Here is a 22,132-nt window from a genome sequence, read left to right as displayed (position 1 = left end):
GAAGTGACAAAATTAGGAAATGTCATTGTACAAAATCTCTACCTGGTCACACATGTACCCACATTGTAGATAAAGACATTTTTGTCTTACGTACACACACCAGAAACAAGCCTATTTTCAGGCCTTTGGTGCTGGACAAAACACCAAACAGCTCTTGAAGACATTCCTGTGTCATTCAATGAAATGTTTTTATCACACAGTACCTTTGCCATGAGGGCTCACAGTAGAAGAAATTTATCTCAGGCCTCAGAACTGTAAATATCTGTGTGGCCCTTGGACAACTGGCTTGTTTTTATCCTTCAGATACTGTGAATGATGTAAGTCATTATGCTTTTCCTGTTTGGTGGCCCACCTCCAGCAGAACAACAATATGTGCTGAGGTGTGCAAATCTTATCCAGGCCTTTACTTTTCCTCTCTCAGCTTCTTTTAGTCCTAATTCATTCACTTAATTTATCCTTTCATAAAGTATTTATTTTTGCATGCTAAATCAAATCCTTTGTGAAATAAGGGAGGGTGGGGAAAAGATTAGGAGAATGCAGTAAGAATAGTAAGAAACGTTAAAAGTATGACAACTGTCAATCAAACAATTAAACTTAAAACCTGTTTAACTGCTTACTTAGATTTCTCTGTTTACTAGGAGAGAAGTTAATAATGGATCACAGAATACTCTTTATGAAAGAAGGTTAAAACAAAGATTTAGCATTAAACTGGTTAACTTCAGTTATTGTAAGAAAGCATTTCACTCACAAACAATTCAGGATAAATGAAGTACTTACAAGAGATCAAGGGTACAAATGGTAATCCTAAATAACCTCAGACAGAAGGGTAATATTTCAGCTGGAAAAATCCAACTGAAAAAACTGCCCCACTGCTTGCTCCTCTACATCTACACCAGGCTCTCTGAAGCTGAAGGCTCAGCCCAGGTCTCCTTTCCTCTGCAACAGAACCTGTTCTCTCTAGTTCTTGACTTTTCTACCTTTTATGACACTGTTTTCCTAAATATTCCATAAGGAAAGATGATCAAGAGTTAATCTTTTTCAAAAATGGGTTTATTAATCTTTAAAAATTCTGTAGAAACTAAATGAACTATCTTGGCAATTAAATCTAGTTTCAACCCAACTCCACTGATCTGTCTTTTCATTATGTTTTGAAATCATAAATTTTCAAAATATTTTAAATTGCATTACCAAACCTGTTCTTCACAACAACTCAGTTGAGGCAAGTGTAACAGACAGTATTACTTCCCATTTCAAAGATAAAGACACTAGGGCTCAGGGCCAGCCCAGTGGCGCAGCGGTTAAGTGCACACATTCTCCTTCTCAGCGGCCCAGGGTTCGCCGGTTCAGATCCTGGGTGTGGACGTGGCACCGCTTGGCACGCCATGCTGTGGTAGGCGTCCCACATATAAAGTAGAGGAGGATGGGCATGGATGTTAGCTCAGGGCCAGGCTTCCTCACCAAAAAGAGGAGGACTGGCAGTAGTTAGCTCAGGGCTAATCTTCCTCAAAAAAAATAGAAACTAGAGCTCAGAAGGTTAACTATCCTGCCCCAGGTCAAAATTAAGTGAGTCTTAAGCCTACTGTGACTAAGTCAGATATCACTGTTTGTTTCCAAAAAGTATGCCACTTTAACTACATTTACCCTCCTCTTTTATCTTTTCATTTCAGTTGAAATGAATTATCAATTATTTACAAGATGCAAAGCATATTGTAGGAGTTATCAGGGGCATTAAAAAAAAACCCTGACCTTCTGAAGAGGTCTACTGGAAAGAAATGCTAATAATACATAAATAAGCCTGACATGAAACAAACTCTTAGTGATTTATTAGCGGTACCAACAAACTGCCATGGAAATAACAGAGAGAGTCACTGTGTTTAAAGTAATCTTGGGAAAGCTTTCTGGAAGAGCTGATATTTTAGCCAGTCCTTGAGAGAGACGACTTCACCGACAAAACCCAGGAGAAGGACATTTAAGGCAAACAATGCTTAAGCAGAGGCTCAAGAGGTATGTCTGGGGTCTGGCAGATGACTACTATGGCAAAAATGCAGATTACTGTAGGGGAAAACTGGCTCCAAAAGAAGGCAGGCAAGATTTTCCAGAATCTTTGATCTCTGGGTAAGTAATCCAGGCTCAGAGAGTTTTTGAATAGGAAGGTAGCATGACTAGCAGGTGTTTTATTATTGTTCTTGTTATTGTGTTTTCAAGGGCTCTAATTTTGGGAGCAGGGTCTAAGGAGAGGGACTGGAAAAAGTAGGAAGATCAGTTTGAAAACTACTAGTCCAGGCAAAGGTAACAAGGGCCTGAATTAAAGAGTGGAAAGGATGGAATGGGCACAGAAATTTCACCAAAGTAGATTAGACAATCATTCAGTCATTCAAAAAATATTTAGTGACTGCCTACTATGAGGCAGGCACTAAAGGTGCTAGGGATCTTGCAGCAAATAAAACAGCAAGAACTCTTGGGGCTGGCCCCATGGCCAGAGTGGTTAAGTTCACGCGCTCTGCTGCAGGCAGCCCAGTGTTTCGTTGGTTCAAATCCTGGGCGCGGATATGGCCCTGCTCATCAGACCACGCTGAGGCAGCGTCCCACATGCCACAACTAGGACCCACAACGAAGAATATACAACTATGCACCGGGGGGCTTTGGGGAGAAAAAGGAAAAAAATAAAATCTTTAAAAAAAAAAAAAACCAGCAAGAACTCTTGTCCTTAAGGAGCTTATATTCTAGAGTAGGCTAACAGAAACTGATAAATAAATATAATAAATAAGTAAATTATGTTAGGTGCTGTCAGAAAAAAAGAAAAAACAGAGCAAGGCTAGGTAGTCAGGGAGTGAATATGTGAAAGGGAAGGCAAATTGCAATTTTAAATAGAGTGGTCAGGGTAGGCCTCACTGAAAAAGTAACATCAGAATAAAGACTTGAAGTGAGGGAATTAGCCATGCAGACAGCAGCATTCCAGTGAGAAGAAAGCGTCATGTAAAGGCCCCAGGGGGAAGTCGTGTGGTATGTTTATGGGAAAGTCAAGAGGGCAGTGTGGCAGAAGAGTCATCGAGAAGAAGAGAAGCAGAACAGAAGATAAAAGAGGTAGTGGGGCCAGGATATGTAGAGTCCTGTAGGCCCCCGGAAGGACAAGGCTTCTTCTACTCTGAGAAAAAGTGGAGTCATTTGAGCAGAGAAATGATATGATCTATGTTATAAAATTACCACTGGGTTGCAAGACTAGATAACGAGACTGATAAGATTAGAAAAATAAATGGACAGAGAGGGATCTCCGGAGACTGCAAGACTGAGAACAGGAACTGGGCGCACGGAGATACTAATGGGAATGAAGACTAAAAGGAGGAAGAACAAACAAAAACATCACGATACAATGAAATTGCTTAAAGACAATATTCAACTGTCCTTAGAGGAAAAATCTTTTAAGCTTAGAAGTTTCTTTTAAACAATAGCTTTTTAAGTTTATGTAGCACTTGATAGTTTTCAAAAACATTTCCATATTCATTATCTCAAGTCACACAACAGAGGAATTTCCAAGCTAAAAAGGAAGCTTGTAGATAACTCAATCCAAAATACTCGGAGTTTCTATTTGAACTGTCACGTGACATGACCAAGGTCTCATAGCTCTTCAGCAGCAGAATTAGGGCCAGAAGCCAAGTCTAATACATTGCTATACACAGAACAGGGACTACTATCCTCATGTCACACAATGGGACACTAAGGCCCAGAAGAGTCAAGCAGGACATACAGATTCACAAATAAGGCAGAGGAATAGCTAAAATGAAAAGCCAGCTATCAACTCCAAGTCCACAGCTACTCAAATAGAAGCAATCTTTTAGATAGTTTTCACTCTATAAATTATTTTACCTGTCACACTATAGCACACCTTATTTCCCACTTCTTATATAAATCAGCATCTCACTTGTTTGATTTTTACCTTAAATGCCTGCATCCTAGGTCCTGAGGCTTTTCTGACAGATAATGAGAGCTCCTAAAAGATTTTAAGTAGAGAACATATAAACAGACTTGTATTTTAAATATATTATTCTAGTGAAATGTGGAAGATGGGCACAAGACAAGAGGTGGGGCAACTCGTTTGGAGGCATCTGTACGTGTCCAGGCTAAAGAGAAGGAAAGTTTGGAAGAGAGTAGTGGCAGGAGGGACGGAGAGGACAAATTAGAAACATATTAAGGGTAAAATTTTCAAGACTTGACTAATTGGATTGTGGAGAGTGAGGGGGTTACAGAGACCAGGAAATAAGAAAAAGTAGAGTCAAAGGTGAATGTAGGTTTCCAGCCCAGGTAGTTAATAGTACCACCTACTATAGGGAATGTGAGAAAAGAAGGTTTGAGAGAAAGGTGAGTTTATTTTTGGATAGGTTAAGATTGGGTAACCTGACAAGCTCAGGTGGAATGTCCATCAAGAAGCCAGATATATGAATCTGGAGTTTAAGAAGAAGTCAGAGCTAAAGACAGAAATCTGAGAGCCATGAACATATAGGTGGTAAACATCTATGCAATACAGTTATCTCATTTCTCTTAAAAGTTCTTTTAAAAAAGTCTTTATATGTCTAAAACAAATGTATATCACTAACTCTAACCAAAGCCTTATGTATATATACCTCGAAAACAAAAATCCTTCTTTACTGAATCTAGGTATACTTACCAGTGCGTAACCCTCTTCATCTGATTCAGGCTGAGACAAATCAGATTCACTCCTCGATTTGATCAGTCTATAATTTGGACTTGTGTGGACTAGCCGGCTCTCTGCAGTAAGACTTTCACTCCTGTCTCACATGCACAAAGAAAAGTTTTTCGATTTGGGACTGTTAGTGAACATAAAATTGAACAGAACTGGCAGCACAGAGATAATACACACACAGTGAGGAGCAATTATGTCTGTTGATGGGAAATCCTGACTCTTGTCTAAGCACAAAGCCCTTCTCAATTGCATCAAAATAATTTGCATGCCACTAAATTACAGAGAGACACAAATAACTTCATATGTTTCTCAACTACTGTTGTTTATATGTAGAAAAAATTGTGCCTCCTCATTTAATCAGAAATTTATACTTCAGGCTGAATCAGTATTACTCTTTATATTACTTTAAATTCATCCTAGTCAATTTGTATTTCCTCCTCCCTGTCTGTGTTAATTTCAGAAAAACACTGTAACTTTGAGAATAAACCATTTCAATGCATAAAGTAACAAAGGGAGGAGAGGTAGTTTTAAGTTTCTGGTCAGTCCCACCTGGTCATAAGTCCACCCCCTTCAGAGGCACTTGTTGAAGGTTGCTGCAACTGTCCTTCTTCCTTTCGCTTCTGAAGCTCATCAATCACAGGACTTACTCCTAATATTAACAGGGCACACCGATGGATCACAGAGTTGCAGGCAGCAGTGTACACATCCTGACCCTCGGGAAGGTCTGTGCTGACCCTTCGCTCTTGCTGAGACTGAGGAGGTGGATCATCAGCTCGAGCCCCAGACCCTGCCCCACTGTTCATTCTATCTCGATCTCGGCTACGAGCTACTTCACGGGCTGAGAGGAAACACTGAAAGATTTCTGTAACATGCAACACAAAAACAAGGTCTTAACACATGGGGAGAGAAGAGCAAAGAAAATAACAATAAAAATAGTCAAAAAGTTTGGACCAAAAACTTACTGAAAGAGGGAAAAATTATTTTTTAGACATTAAATATAGCATAGTAACTAAGTTAAAATTATATCAAACTATTAAACTTTTCATAAAAATTACAATAGGAAATACTCACGCCTTTATAGAATTTAGATTTGGTTGATTCTATTTCTACTCTTATTAATGAGATAGGTCAGTGGTTTTCAAAGTGGGGTCCCAGCCCAGCAGGATCAACATCATCTGGATCCTTGTTAGAAGTGCAAATTATCAGCCCATCCCAGACCTCTGAATCAGAAGCTCTAGGCATAGGGCCAGCATCTATGTTTTAACAAACCCTCCAGCTGATATTGAAGTCCACCGAAGGTTGACAAGCACTGGGTTAGATAAAAATAACTGCCTATTTCTGGAATGTTCATGACACTGGTATGAAAAATGTCAGGTTACAAACACAACAAGCAAAATTTAAGCTGCATTAGTTATAATGAACAGCTCCCTTCCCTTTCCAAAGTCCATATAATTCCTAACACCTACAATGTGCTGTATCTTCAACACATTAAAAAAGCACAACCACTAAAAGTCTTTGCTGAAACAAAATGTGGTTATAATATATGGAAAGACTGCTTCCACAGTCAAATTGCATCACCAGAAATGTCCATCTGATGCCAGCCCTTCCCAATTCACAAGTGTAAAAAGTCAGCGGGTTTGACAAGGTTCTGATGCAGTAGTAGATAGTTCACAATAAGAAAAGAATTCTTTTGCTCAAATTTGGGGTGAAGATGGTATTCTTAAAGGGGAACCTAGATAGAAAAGTTGGTAAAATACTAGATTCATCTGTTAACATGGAAGTACAAACTTCAAAAATGGATCTGTGTATTTTATAGAATTATGATGATAATATTTTCATTATACTGTTAAAACTTCCTTATTTCTATAAAAATCAAAGCAACAAACTCAGAGTCCAGAGCTGGAAATCAGTTAAAGTAATTAAGAGAATGGTCACTGAAATTTTGGGCAGACCTGGTTCTGATTCAAGCTGCAACTAACTGTGGTCCCAGGCACACAATTTTGCCTCCTTAAACCTCAGGTTGCCCATTTTTAGAGTAGGGTAATACTAGAGCACATCTCATAAGACTCTTACAAGGATTATGAGTTAATCTATGTAAAGCATTTGACCCAGTGACCAGCATATAATAGGTGCTCAAAAACCATAGCTAGCTTAAATATTATTACTCCTCAGATGACTATTATGCTTTCTTTTACTATACTTGAGGGTTATACTGTGTTACCATTTTCCCATTTGTCCTTTGCTTTCAGAAATTTCTAAACTAAGTTTTAAGTTCAACTGCAAAAGTTCCCTCAGCCTAAGTTTTTAAAATATAATTATTCTCCCTTCCTATCTCCAATCCCCTTTTCTCCATTTGGACCTTATCTTTTTCCTCTTGTTTAATGGTTTTTGGTTTTGTTTTGAGCCACCTCAAAAACATTTTTAGAAGTACGCAGAATACAAGTAAATTGATAATAAAGTAAGCGTCAAATTGATTGACATATACAATCATGATACCAAATGCATAGCTCGCCATAATGTTTTAGGCTACAAAGTGAATACACACTTTAACTTGAAATAGCCAAATCACTCAAAGGATACTAATAAATGTTTAAAAAGCTTTGACAGGTCTTTTTAAACATCCAAATGATTACCTTTAAAAACTATCTGTAGCCCTTGTTAGCTCAGGGTCAACCTTCCTCAGCAAAAAGAGGAGGTTTAGTGGTGGATGTTAGCCCAGGGCTAATCTTCCTCAAAAACAACAACAACAACAAAAACTATCTGTAGCCTTGATACGAAAAGTGTTGTTCACTCAGCCAGCAGTATTCTCATATATATTCTTGCTCCCTACTGAAAACAGCAGGGTAGTCAGTGGGTAAAATTTATACTTTTAAAAGTTCTATGTATAGAAAATAATAGGCCTCTCCTCGTAGGCACAGAAAGGGGTTCTCTTCCTCAACACGCAGAGATTGACCAGGTCAGTGGACAACATGGTACCCCCGCAGAGGACACACTTCGAATGACCTTAACCCGTGACTAATGAGTGTCATTTCACGCATGAGACTCAGTGGAACAGGTAGTGGTTCCAAAAACCTCCTTCCAGAGCTTTTCAGCCCAAAACATGCAGTCCAATAGCTGCAGAATGGAACTAGCACAGTTATAAGAGCTGAAATGTCAGCTAATGTAAATTCAGATCACCAGCAGAATATCAGATCCTTTTAGAAAAACTGTGAAGAAACTTTTGCCTTCTTCTCCTCCAGTCAGTTGCACTACCAAAAAGAATGCCACAGTGTGTTCTGTAAAGTAAGAAGGTTGTACTCACTGCCAGCTGTCATGACTTCATGTTCCCGTTCTTCCTCCTCATCCTCTGGCTCTGGATGCCCCTCTTCCCGGTCTCGCTCAGCCTGTTCTTCCATTTCAGCTTCTTCATCAATGGTCCGGGTAAATGAATGTTCCTGAGGATCAACATCTGCAGAGTCTTGGTTTTCTGATATCTTAAAGAAATGATCAGAGCCATACTCAATATATTTTTCGAAACTTTGAAAAACTTCATTAAAACATTGACTTTTTTTTTTATCATGGAAAATATTTCTAATATCAATAAAAACACATGAGTTTTACTACTGGATAAATCTGGATATACGGAATACATCTGAAAAGATTAGAAAGAATGTATATACACTATACACAGAGACACCTATATGCTCTCTCTACCTTAGTATTTTGATCAAGAGGTCATGCTATATAGGGCTGGCCCCATGGCCGAGTGGTTAAGTCCACACGCTTTGCGCTCCACTTCAGCGGCCCAGGGTTTCCCCAGTTCGGATCCTGGGTGCGGACTTGGTGCCTCTCATCAGGCCATGCTGAGGCGGCATCCCACATGCCACAACTAGAAGGACCCACAACTAAAATACACAACTATGTACCAGGGGAGCTTTGGGAGAAAAAGGAAAAATAAAATCTTTAAAAAAAAAAAGGTCATGCTATAAATGGATTCATATTTATATTGATATACAGCCGTAAACTCCTCCAGAGCTGCAACTTAAAATGAGCTGAATATGACACCAAGCACAAAAGGTAATTAAAGACCATGAATTTAGATTCCATTCAGTCTCCCTCAAGTTGCATATGTCATTATTACTCTGTATAAATGTTTAATAATTCTTATTTAAAACAGTATTTTTTTTTGGTGAGAACATTTACATTCTACTCTCTTAGCAAATTTCAATTATACAAACAGTATTGTTTCAAATTTCTTTCTTTACTTTGTTTGCCCCTGAAGAAACCAAAAATTAGAAATCTGGTAAGTACAATGTTAATTTTATTTCCCACAGTGGTTATGCTCCTAGTAGTTACCTAGAGGAAAGAGTCCTTACAACAGGTGCTAAGAAAGTCACAAATACTATAAAAGTATATCATTTCCCCCCACAAATTTCAGTATAAAGCACAAAAAAAATATTTTAATGATATCCTCAGATGCACAATAAATGTGATTTTGTGATTCATGGCCAATAAATAACTTGAGTATTTCACAGAGACAGGAATACTGAGCAGTCAGTCAGATTCACATAATACGTAAGTCATTTATCCCCTGATATATGAGTTTCAAATCTGAGCTTCAACAAAAAGGCAAATTAATACATTTTATGGACTTTTAAGGCCACTAACAAATAGCGAGATCCATGAATACTAAATCAGCATATACCAAAAGAGTGCTATAATACAAATGTAGAGATAGAGTTTGGTTTTAAAATCTAAGATCCAAACAATGGAATACAGAGCATCTAATGTATGAATTTTCAAAGTAAGCACTTCTGAAGGTGATGTATTATCCAGGCTTAGACTTATAATTATAGGATCATGTTATCAGGATTACAAGTACTTTAGAAATCATCTCATTTTTGTTCCAAGAAATACTTCTGAAATATCCTTAATAAAAGGTTTCAATCTTTGCCTCCAGTGGTGGAGAACTCTAATCATCCGAAGGCTTTTTTCCCTATATTCAGTTAACAATGATTCTCCATTCAACTGTTACCCTTTGGTCCTACTCGTGCCCTCTGGAACAATAAGGAACATGTTTATTTCCTCCCCTAGACGGAAGCTCTTTATTTTTAAGCAGCTATTACGCGACTCCCATTTGACACTTTCCAGTTCTTGTATAAAATGGTTTTTGGACCCTTCACCAATCCAAGATAGTTTGTTAACGTCCCTCATAAATTACGGCACCCCCAAATAAGATAATTCAAATGTGGTCTAATTAGCATAAAACAAAGGAATAATATTTCATATGATTTGGACAATTCAATTTCTTGTTTATTATTTACACAGCCTAAAAATATATAAACTTTCTTAGCAGCCATATCACACTTGATAAATGTGGGGTTAAATAAACCCCAAATCTTTCACTCATCCAATTTTTTCACTAGAAAAAGAACTATTAAACATTTATTGAATATCTATAATAATAAAGGTCCATTTTTTTCCCTCACATAAACCAATACGGAGATCTCTCTCAGAGCTTGCAGAAAAACATAGAAATTAAGTGATTTCCAACTTTACCCATCTGTCTCGTGATGACGACCTGGTCTGAATAAGTTCAAGGTTCTTGCAAGCAAGTAAACGACTTCGAACTTTGTACACACAACGGTACACTTCTGATAAGCTTTTACCAGGCTGATATCTAAATAAAGAACCAAAGTAGAAAAGTTACCTAATTTCTAACATCATAAGAGCAAATACATGTCTGAGGATAGTTTTAAGTTACTTGCCGGCTTTCTCCACATGCTTGACTAAGTAAATTTGTGTGTTTCAGAAGAGCTGCAAGAACAAATCTAGACACAGTGTCCAAGAGTGACTCATTACTTATAGTTGCACTGTCCCAATCTGAAAATAAAAATGATGCATTGACATTTAAAAGGGCTGAGAAAATAGTTCAGAGGTAATTTTAACAGCTTTAGTCGTCTAACACCTGAATTTTATCATTTTCCTAAACAGCTGTTCAACAAACGCATCTACTAGATCCCACATACTGTTCCGTGTGCTAGGGATACAGCAGTGAGCAAAACTAAGTCTCTGATCTCACAGAGCTTAAATTATAGTCGGGAGGTGAGGGAGACAATAAACAAAAACAATGTGACAGATAAGTGCTATGGAGAAAAATTAAGCAGAGTAAGGAGAACAAGAAGTACTGTACCATATGGGATTACTATTCTATACAGGCTGGTTTAGGAAGGTCTCCGATAAGGCTACAGTTGAGCAGAGATCTAGATGAAGTAGAGGAAGAAGCCACATAGAAACAGTATCCCCTCAGAAAAAACTAGTGTAGAGGCCCTGAGGTAGGTCGAAAGAGGCTAGTGTGGCTGCAGCGAAGTGGGTGTGCACGAGAGTGGTAGGAGACATTAGAAAGCTGCCTGGGGACCAGCTCACAGAGGGCCTTGCAGGCCATCTGAAGTCCTCTAGGTTTTACTCTGTGGGAAATGGGAAGTACCATTAGAAGGCTTTGAACAGAGATACGACGTGATTTGACTTGTGTTTTAAAAGGCTTACTCTGACTGATGAGTGGAGAATTTACTACAGAGACAGAAACAGCAGAAGTAATTATTGCAGTTAATTCAGGTGAAAAATGATGGTGGCTCAGACCAGAGTAGTAGCCGTGGAGGTAGTGTGAAGTGTCAGATTCCACGTGGATTTTGAAAGCAGAGTTAATAGGATTTGTTGATGGGTCAGATGTGAGAATATGAGAGAAGTCAAGTTTGATACTTCTAAAAACAAATGTATTTAGAATGTGGTTGGCATTTACTGAGAGAGGAAGACCACAGTAAGAACACTTGGGGGACAGGGAGCTGGAATCAGGAGTCTGGTTTTTAATACCATCTATTATACATCCTAGTGGAGACAGGTATTAGGTAAACTAGTCAAGTGTGTATATATCTGGTATTTGAAGCCATGAAAGTAGATATGGTGAATACACATATGCTTAAATGGGTAAGAAATGAAACATTTTGATTGAGTACATGCAAGTGAAAACCCAAATAACAGCATTAGATGATGAGAACTAGTAAGGTGCTTTCTTTAATTCCATGTTAGCAAACCAGTACATACTGTACTTTAAAAATGCAGTACATTCAGTAGATTCCAAATAGGGGTGGGAGGTTTATTACCTACTCCACTCCCAGAATGTCTGCCAGACTCTGTTAATTTCACAGATTTACTGTGCTACTTAAAAACAAAACCAAACAAACAAAAACACCCTTGGAAAATATTAAGCCCTAAGTTAACTTCATTTGTTCTTAATCCCTTCTTAAAATTCCTATTTCAAGAGATAAAATTTTATATCTTGGTTTGCTAGTCATTTCTGTATGCCTAGGTAAAACATTAAGCTCAGACTTACCTATTTTACGAGTGAAAAAACTGACAATATAAACATGCCTGATTTTAAGAAAATCTTACAGCCCACAGAGAATCATAAAACGACAGTTTGTATTACATACAAAATTTTTCCACATTAGGTTCTCGAGAGATCATCTGTTCCAAAGAACTGCTTGCTATTCTAAGAACTGCTCTGACTCAAAATCAAACAGGATTCCATTTCAAGGATGCTAATATTCAATTCAAAAAGCAAACTAAAGTAACACTCTTTGCTAGGTTTCAAATTTAGCAGGGATTATCCTCCTATGCAATTTTTAAAGCAATGGGTTCTTTTAAAACACCTTCACTAAAGTTACAGTCATTTTATGCCAAGCACTACAGAGTGTTTCCACTACTCAGTTATAAAGTCCAGGCTACAGTGTATAAGCAATTCAGCAAATGAAGCCATATAATGAGTTTTTATTCATCTTATGTTTTTATCTAGTTTTCACAAGTTCTCACTCTGCAATGTAAGAAGTGATATGATATAAAAGAAAACCTAACTGCACATTTCAAGCAAATGATGCAAAATACGAGAATACCAGAAAATACAATTTAGAAAGTAAACTTTTTTCCTCCTCCATTACCATACTTTTCTACCTCTGGTGGGAATCAACACAGTAGAACAAATAAACAAATGAATGATAAACTGGAGGAGATCAAACTTTCAAAAGTACCATCTCACTGGTATTGTAAAGATCTGAATAATATGTATCTCATTTCATTTTTATCATACAAAATAAAAGAAAATAAAAGGTGAAAATGTATTGACTTTTACCATTTTTATCACAGAAGGAGGAAAATCCAAAGAAATGGGGGGAAACTAAAGATAGGACAAGAAGAAATAACAGAGAAAGACAACTAGAGATAGGTGACTCTGAACAACCAAGATCACTGTTAAAAGGCAAAACAGGGGAGCTAAAAAGAAATCAGGTTTATCCTTTGAAAATTTGTACATAAAATTAATTTTATTCATCAAATAATATTAGAAAAGAAATATTGCTATATACTTGCATAGCACTTCACTAGTGTTCTTATTAATAGCACACCTTATTTCAAACTGATATTTTCATAGCCCTCTGGAGCAGGAAAATGTTTTACAGAGAAGGAAAAGGACCAGGCCTAGAGCTTAGACTCCTACACACACCTCCTTTCAGTTCTTATACTAGGGCTTGTGCAAAGGAACAGATTCATTAAACAGACTGTTATACCAGATGCATTCACATTGCATGGAATCCTTCAGTAAAATGATCGCCTCTGGATCTATCTTTTGTATAAATCTCAATTTTCCCACAGTGGGTTTGCTTCAAGTGGGATACATGTATACAAAAAAAAAATACCTAGGGTATTTTCCACAAAGAGGAAAATCGAATTTTTTTTTAATGTTATTTGTAAAATAATCTTTTTCTATTAAAAAATAGGGTGATCCTTGTGATTTTCTATTTATACATATTACATATATATTAGTCAGTATTATGAGCTATCTACATATTTACCTCCTTTATCTTCTTCATCTTACCTTTACTAACAGCATAATCCTGCATGCTGATCCAAAGGCTTCGTGCAGGCTCTTTTGAACAACCCAATGCCAAGTCTACATAGACAGCAATTTCAGGCCGCAATTTGTAATCAAAAGGCTTCTGTTCTTCATTTCCCGAAAGAGCTACTTCTAATAGGCAACTCATACATTTATCTAAAAAAAATCATTCAAGTTATCAATTCTAAACCTCATAAATTTTGGTGCTACAAATAAAATATTACATTTATTTAATGCATATGAAATGATACATTTAAAACTTTTATGTAGATGCTACAAAGGTAAAAGTCCTCTAATGTTTCTCAATTGGAGGTATTATCACCCTTTCCACCCCCTCTAGAAGGATGTGCGACCAAACATAACACTCCAGGGAGGAGTTCTGGCATTTTGGTAGGCAGGGACCAGGGAAGCCAAATGTCCTAGACAAGCAGCACAGTCTTGTGTAACAAAGACTCTCTTGTGCAAAAAATGGAATGATATCCTGTTGAGAAACATGGGACCGTTGGGAAAGAGACCAGACAGGAAGTTTTCCTTTTTTCTAGACTTAAGGGAAAATAATCAGTGAAGTATGTTTCAAGAGAGATCAAAGATGCCATGAACAATTTCCCAATTGATACTTACACTTATTTAGGTGGTTCCTAACTTTTCAATGGGACATTTGGCATTCAGAATCATTTTCCATTTAAAAAACCTAACAACATTCTCTAAATGATAGTCAACTTCTGGGGCTAATACCAAAAGTCAAGTCAACCCATGATATAACTGAATTATCACATATTTACAATTTTGCAAAGGACAATACCCTTTTCCTAATATATGCAAGTATTTAAACATAAAATGTAACATTTTAATAGTTTTATGATTTTATAATTTAAAAACTGAAAAATATTAAAACAAATTGATTTTATTTATACTGAAGGCCAGTTAACTGAGTAAAGTAAATATAACAGAAATATGAGGAAGGTAGAGATATAGACACTTTTGTCCTCAGGAGAACATTTAAGACTATCACAGAGTTAAAACACTGATAGCATGGAACCATCTCTATGATATTAAATATCCCTTGAAAAACCATAATTTTACTTTTTTGATACAAACATATTATAGGTACCAGTCTAGCATTCATCAACCATGGCCAGAATCACTTTCTGGTTCATAAATGAAGTGATGAATATACACTCCTATGTGGAAAAGGAGAAAAATCTTCAACAGCTCTCCTCACTTCTATTCTCCAACCCTAAAGTAAAACCTTCCTGTGATTTCTATTTTGGTTTCTATCTTGTGTATTCCCTCTCAGTTGAGATTCTCTTAAACTGAGATCTCTTAGATTTTCCTTCCTGGACACTCTCTGAGTCTCTTTTTACTATCAGAGAAGTAATGAATTTCAGATTTAATAAAACCATATAGATTATCTAATCTAACTCATCACTTTATGAATCAAAATTAGAAGCCTAGAGATTAAAAGACTAATCCTAGATAAAACAACTAGATCATCTGTTCAGGAACTGGAGAAATCCTCGTGTTCAGTGCGTCGGAAAGCTGGCCCCACCAGCAAAGTAGACAAATGAGAGATGAGGCAGGAAAGAGAAACCCCAAAGGCACCATAAGTGAGGAGAAAAAAATGAGAAATCACACAAGGTAACATCAGCATGAAAGCAGGACAAGCTGGGAGGAGAAGGGACTGCCACTCACATCTGAGAGGTGTCTGAAAACTGAGCACTAGTAAGTCGTGGTAAGTAACCTTACAAAGCTTTACATTCTATGAAGAAGTTTCATAACCTCCAAGCCCGAGAACACAAGGAATCAAGTATTTTCCCATTTTTATGAGTTACACGAGTTGCCCAAAATAAGTGATAAATAATGACAGAGTGGGACCAGACTTATATACTCTCCTAGTTCAGGGGTTCTTTACACTACACAATACTGCAGGATTTAACTGTTTTTCTGAGGGCTTCAAGTTAGTCTCAGATCCCTTACCCTGCTAATGTTGCATTTGTTTTCTATCAGTTCTCTATTTAGCAAACCCAGAATAAGAGAAGTAGAAGTACTATCTCCAACAGAAGTACAAACACAAGCATGTATTTTAAATGTTGCAGAGAAGCACATTACCTAACTGAGGGATGTCCATTTCTACACCGTCACTAAAAAGTGGTGTTTTCATCCAATATGCAGTGTCTTGTTCCTCTGGAGACACAGGGGAGCCCTGAAGCATGCCACCAAGACACCGTCCAATAAGGAGAGCAATTGTTCTTTCCAGATCTACAAGCCACACCCAGGACTGGGCTGGCTGAGGTAATGGCACACCAGCAGGATCGATCAGTTCTGGCCCTCCTGAAGACAAAATCATTAGTAACCGTGTCGTACCTGGTATTCAAGATTCTTCATTTCTATTGCAATGCAATAAGATATTGACACAAAACAACTTTACAATGCGAACAAATTATTCTGTACATATTCTCTTTACTAGGCTCATTTAAAATATATTCAGACAACTTATGCTATCAAATAAAAATTTCCTTTGTAAAGTTACTAATTTTAAGATAAAAATTAAAACAGAATTTGGCAGAATTATCCCAAAGGATTCTATTCCTACTCTTCATTATCCAGATCAGATTTCACCATAAGAATGAGTACTTGAGACAGCTCATCACCCCAAAATCAATACAAGAGCTGATCTAGTAAAACGACACTTAGTATTGTTTAATACTTTTTTTTTAAAGATTTTATTTTTTTCCTTTTTCTCCCCAAAGCCCCCCAGTACACAGTTGTATACTCTTCGCTGTGGGTCCCCCTAGCTGTGGCATGTGGGACGCCGCCCCAGCGTGGCTCGATGAGCAGTGCCATGTCCACGCCCAGGACTCGAACCAACGAAACACTGGGCCGCCTGCAGCGGAGCGCACGAACTCAACCACTCGGCCACGGGGCCAGCCCCAGTATTGTTTAATACTTTTAAGGCCTGAATTCAGAATTGTCTTTTACTAAGATCTAGACCCATGCTTTCTTATTGTACATTTGTTTTTAAAAGTTCTTCACCTTAAAAAAAAAACAAAAAAACACCTACACTTAGCCATAAAGTTAAGAACAGATATCAATGAAACTGCTAAAGAAAAACAGAGAAGATCAACAAATCCAAAAACTGGTTATGTGAAAACCAACAGACAAACCACTAATAAAATTAATCCAAAAAAAAAGATGCCATAAATTCAAAAACTAGGAATAAAAAAAGAGAATGTAACCACAGATACACTAGAGATTTAAAAAAACATGAGTGAATATTATGAACAATTTTATGTCAATAAATTAGAAAAATAACAAAATGGAAAAACATCAATTTCCAAAATGGATTTGAGAACAAACAAAAAGCTCGAAGAGAATAATAATGACTAAAGAAAGAAACTTAACAGCCAAAGTCTATCTACAAAAAAACACCAGGGCCAGATAGTTTTATAGATAAAGTTTTCTAAAGCTTCAAGAAGAGAGACCTCCTATCTTACATAAATTATTTCAGAGAAAAAGAATAAAAGGGAAGTTCCAAACCGATGCTATGTCAGTATAACTGTGGTAGTAAAAATGATACACGGACAGCATGAAAAGGGAAAATTATAGAAAAATATCACTTATGAACACAGATGCAGAAATCCAAAATAAAATGACACTTAACGTAATACAAACAGAGTGAATCTTAGCAAGTTCTGAGATGCTTTAGAAAAACAAGAATAATCCTAGAATGGCTCCAAAAAAGCCTAATCAACATCCTGCTACAACTGTAACCTTGATGCTCGACTTCATCTGAATCCAACTGTCACAGAACCATACAATGTTAAAGTAGGACAGGCCCTCAGGTCATCTTGTCCAACTCCAATCTTTTCAGGAGAAGAAACCAAGGCTTTCAGAAGTTATAAGGGACTTGCTCAAGATCACACAGCCAAATTACTAGCAGAGCCAAGACTAATAAAATCTAGATCCTTTTATGCCTTAGTCCAGGATTCTTTCCAATAAAACAGTGGCCTCACTTAAACTTGAAAGGTTTTTAAGATTTCAGTATTGAAACTCCTTTGATAGCCTTAGTGTAGACAAGACGTCAATGGAAAGACACGTTTATGTTTTTTAGACATGGTATTTTAAGCTATATTCAACTGAAAGTAAATTTAAGATAATATTGTATTTCATATTTTGTAACTTTGTATGGTGACAGGGAGAAAGTAGACTTATTGTGGTGATCATTTTGCAGTGTATACAAATATCGAATCATTATATTGTACACCCGAAACTAATATAAGTCAATTATACTTCAATAAAAAAAGAGTAAATTCAACTGTAATGCCTAAAATCAGAATACTATTTTACTATAAAGTAGCTAAAAAAGAAAAACACAGGAAGATAGGTTCCCAACTTCCATCTTTGACATTCAATCAGTTATCTATATATCCAACCAATACAAAATATTTTACTACCAAATAGAGATTTAAAACTAAAAGTTGGGGGGCCGGCCCAGTGGCTCAGCAGTTAAGTGCGTACATTCCACTTCAGTGGCCCAGGGTTCATAGGTTCAGATCCCGGGTGTGGACATGGTACCACTTGGCAAGCCATGCTGTGGTAGGAGTCCCACATATAAAGTAGAGGAAGATGGGCACGGATGTTAGCTCAGGGGCAGTCTTCCTCAGCAAAAAGAGGAGGATTGGCAGCAGTTAGCTCAGGGCTAATCTTCCTCAAAAAACAACACTAAAAGTTGGGGCCGGCCCAGTGGCTCAGCAGTTAAGTGTGCACATTCTGCTTCTTGGCGGCCCGGGGTTCGCCGGTTTGGATCCAGGGTGCACACATGGCACCGCTTTGCAAAAGCCATGCTGTGGTAGGCATCCCACGTATAAAGTAGAGGAAGATGGGCACAGATGTTAGCTCAGGGCCAGTCTTCCTCAGCAAAAAGAGGACAATTGGCAGTAGTTAGCTCAGGGCCAATCTTCCTCAAAAAAATAAATAAACAAAAGTCTTTGCATTTAAGAAAACTTTTTAATCAAATCAATCCACTGATTGTAAAACGTGTCATTATGCTGCTGTCGGAATTATGAAACAATGCTTTCCTATCATCCATTGTAACATGTCCCAATTTCAACCATGTCAAAATTTGAAAAAAAGTCTCAGAATTAATGAATTACATTAATCACACCTGATGACCATATGAAGACCCTATTCATGACAGTTATGTACGAGCAACTTGGAGTTTTCCCATCTCAGTTGCCCACTTTAGACTGTAAGTTCTCAGAAGATAACAACCTCATCTTTTTGATTACATAGAACACCCAAGTGTCAGATATGATTTACCTGATGCATGCAAGAGGAACAACTTTTCTCCAAAGCATAACCACTCTTTTACCTTTACTTACCATGAAGAGGCCACTGTAACTCCTGGTCTTCTAAAAGAGCAGCAGCTGGCAGGAGCCTATTAAGGCAATCAAGAGGTGGCAACAAGTCGAGGAGGTAACTCAATAAAGGCCGAGCCACTGACACAGGGAGTAACAGTAGGGAGTTAACAATCTGGCAGAGCATACTGCCTGCAGCTGAGACGTATATCACATCTAGGAAGGGTAAGAAACTCAACATGGATCAATCGTTTCAAACAAACTGAAAAAAAAAAAACTAAGAAATACTATATTAGCCTACACTAATTCAATAACTCTTTTTGAACACCTACCTAGTAGCTGATGTGGTATTAGTATTTACTCACTTTCAGAAAGTGCCACCAACAGACACTGTGGGAAAGTACACATACCCTCATGCCAACAAATTCAAAAGATTACAGATGCTTCCTTTAAAACATATTATGAATTTCTCATTCACAACTTTATCTTTTTAGACTGACTCAAGAAATATTGAGTATCTACAATATATCAGGCACTGTTCTATGTGAAAGGGATATAGTCATGAACAAGGAGCTAAAAATTCCTGCCCTCATGGTGCTTACATTCTAGTGAGGGAAGCCTTTTAAGTCTTTTAAACCAAATTTACATTTTGAAAAATTACAATTACCTCAAAGCATCTGTCTTTTTATAGATAATAAAATAATAGTGGTCTTACATCAAGTTATTTTTAATATTTCATTGTATTTTGGGGCAGGGAGGCCCATTCAGAGATGAGTTCAGTTTGAACAGATTAAATTTTAAATGCCTGTGGAACAACAAAATGAAGGTAATCTAGTAAGCAATGGTTTTAGTTTCTCAGCTTCTTTCTTTTTTCAGTGGGGGAACTTCAGAGATGAGTTGGTTTTGGATAGATATATTGAATTTTAGTTGCCTTTGGGACCACCAAGAAAAGACACCGAGCAGGTAACTAGAGAAAGGTTCTAGTGCAAAACAGGAGTTCTCAGCTAGATGCAAATATGGGAGTCAACGTGCACACGGTGGTTAAAGACAATGGGACCAGATAAGATCATTCAGGGAGAAAAGGGGGCTGAGGGCAAAATTCAGAGTATCCTAAACATTAAAGGGCATGTACAAGGAAGAGGAGCTTACAGGAATCGACTGAAAAAGAGTAATCACAGAGATAGGAGTAAAAATAGGACTGTGACTACTGAAGCAAGAAAAAAGAAAGCATTTCAAGAAGGAAAGAACACTGGCAAATACTGAGGAAAGGTAAAGAAACAGCAGACAAAAATCTCACTTCGTGCCATTTAAAATTAATCTTTTTGAGTAGTTATCATCCAATGCCTTTAAATTAGGCCTCTGTCACACCAATTAGCATCTTTTAAGATTAATGGGATCAATCGCTCTTACCATCACCCCCAAACCAAGATCAAAGAGATCTTCAATAGGAAGCAGATTCAAGATCATTTCTCTTCCACTCAGAGGTTTCAGGCTCTCTTAAGGCTTTGGAAAGGCTAAGGACTCTTGCTTTACAACCACTGATTAAATTTGAAATCCAGTACCAAACACACCTCTTAATTTTTCTCCAACGCTGCCATTCCAAGGACTTTCTTTGAGCAAATTTGCAGAACGTGAATAAATATCTGTGGCATGAGGCAACAAGAGCTGAAGATGTTTATGAAGCAATGCCACACTGCTTGAGTTCTGAGGGAAAAAAGTTCCTAAATTACTCTTCAAAAGATTCAAGGTACCAAAAAATATCATGGCTTACCTACATTATCTGAGTTTTGAGGTCCGTGAGAGATTACCAAGAAAGGCAAAGAATCACATACCTCACTAATGTTATTGATATGGCAAAATGCCAGCAGCTGTTTCTGCAGTGAACACAGCAGTTCATGAAGATGAGCAGGCTGACTGTTCTCTGAAGACGATGTTCCAAGTAGAAATTTATCACTATTCTTTTCTAGCTCTCCAAATGCTTGATCCTAAAATGATACATAAATGAAGATTACATTTGAAGTGTTTGAAAATGAAAGTAATGTTCTACCATAATGAATTTGATTTAAGAAGCCAATGTCTTCTTTCTCTCCTTATCAATCTTTAAATCTTTGCTATGTTGTTGTTAGCTACTTAGACTAGATGGTAAGATTTATCAAGCAATTTCAATTTGTCTTTCCATTAAAAAAAAGTAATACAAGTTTCACCACAGAAACTTTGAAAATATGAAAAATAGTACAATACTCAAAGACAACATATTTCAACATTTTAATGCTATTGCTTTCTAGACCTCCTGTGTAAAGGCTTTATTTTCACATGCTTGTGAATTTCTAAAAACACAATTCTTAGAAATTAAATTTGTTTCTGATTACAAGAGAAGTGAGTGGACTAAAGAGACGTAACAACTAAATACAATGTGTGATCCTGGATTTGGGCAGGGGGGTGAGGGTCACCACGAAGGACATTATTGGGACAACTGTAGAAATCTGAATATGGACTGTATATTAGATAACAGTTCTGTATCAATGTTAAATTTTCTGAATTTGATAATTGTTCTGTTGTTATGTAGGAGAATATTCTTCTTCTTAAGAAAGACAGGCTCAGTGCTTAGGAATAGCCAGCATGACATCTGCAACTTATTCTCAAAATTATTTAGAATAAAAGAGAGAGAGAGAAAGCAAATTTGACTGAAGAGTACAGGGCAGTTCTTTGAATGATTCTTGTAACTCCTGTGTAAGTTTTCAATTATTTCAAGTTACAAATATTTTTTTTAAAAAACGAAATGCTCAGTATAAAAAATTTAGAAAATCTGATTAAACAAAAGGGGGAACAAATACCAAAATGCCAAAAAAAAAAAAATTAGAAAATACCAAAACTACATTAAAAAAAAGTTAAGGGGCCAGCCCCGTGGCCAAGTGGTTAAGTTCCCACGCTCTGCTTCATCAGCCCAGGGTTTTGCCAGTTCAGATCATGGGCGCAGACATGGCACTGCTCATCAAGCCATGCTGCAGCGGCATCCCACATGCCACAACTAGAAGGACCCACAACTAAAAATATACAACTATGTACCCGGGGGCTTTGGGGAGAAAAAGGAAAAATAAAATCTTTAAAAAAAAAAAGGTAAAATCACCATTTAGCCAACTACCTAAAGAAAAC

At 37.2% G+C, this 22,132-nt stretch overlaps 1 protein-coding gene across 16 annotated transcripts in view; it reads right to left on the bottom strand.

The window, feature by feature from the left end:
• The window catches only part of HERC1 (HECT and RLD domain containing E3 ubiquitin protein ligase family member 1), a 203,903-nt gene that overhangs the window by 100,143 nt on the left and 81,628 nt on the right, over window positions 1–22,132 (bottom strand). For all 16 annotated transcript variants that reach the window (XM_070500325.1, XM_070500306.1, XM_070500355.1 and 13 more), the window contains exons 15-24: window positions 20,812–20,964; window positions 20,551–20,683; window positions 19,004–19,195; window positions 15,732–15,953; window positions 13,605–13,778; window positions 10,447–10,561; window positions 10,238–10,358; window positions 8,001–8,172; window positions 5,249–5,561; window positions 4,664–4,784 (exon numbers count right to left, since the gene is read on the bottom strand). In XM_070500325.1, the coding sequence (XP_070356426.1) occupies window positions 4,664–4,784; window positions 5,249–5,561; window positions 8,001–8,172; window positions 10,238–10,358; window positions 10,447–10,561; window positions 13,605–13,778; window positions 15,732–15,953; window positions 19,004–19,195; window positions 20,551–20,683; window positions 20,812–20,964 (1,716 nt within the window). The remainder of the gene's footprint in view (window positions 1–4,663; window positions 4,785–5,248; window positions 5,562–8,000; window positions 8,173–10,237; window positions 10,359–10,446; window positions 10,562–13,604; window positions 13,779–15,731; window positions 15,954–19,003; window positions 19,196–20,550; window positions 20,684–20,811; window positions 20,965–22,132) is intronic.

The sequence above is a fragment of the Equus asinus genome, chromosome 2, assembly GCF_041296235.1.
Source record: "Equus asinus isolate D_3611 breed Donkey chromosome 2, EquAss-T2T_v2, whole genome shotgun sequence".
Lineage (NCBI taxonomy): Eukaryota > Metazoa > Chordata > Mammalia > Perissodactyla > Equidae > Equus > Equus asinus.
Note: the sequence above shows the minus strand (reverse complement) of the source record. Positions and strands in the feature narration are given on the sequence as shown.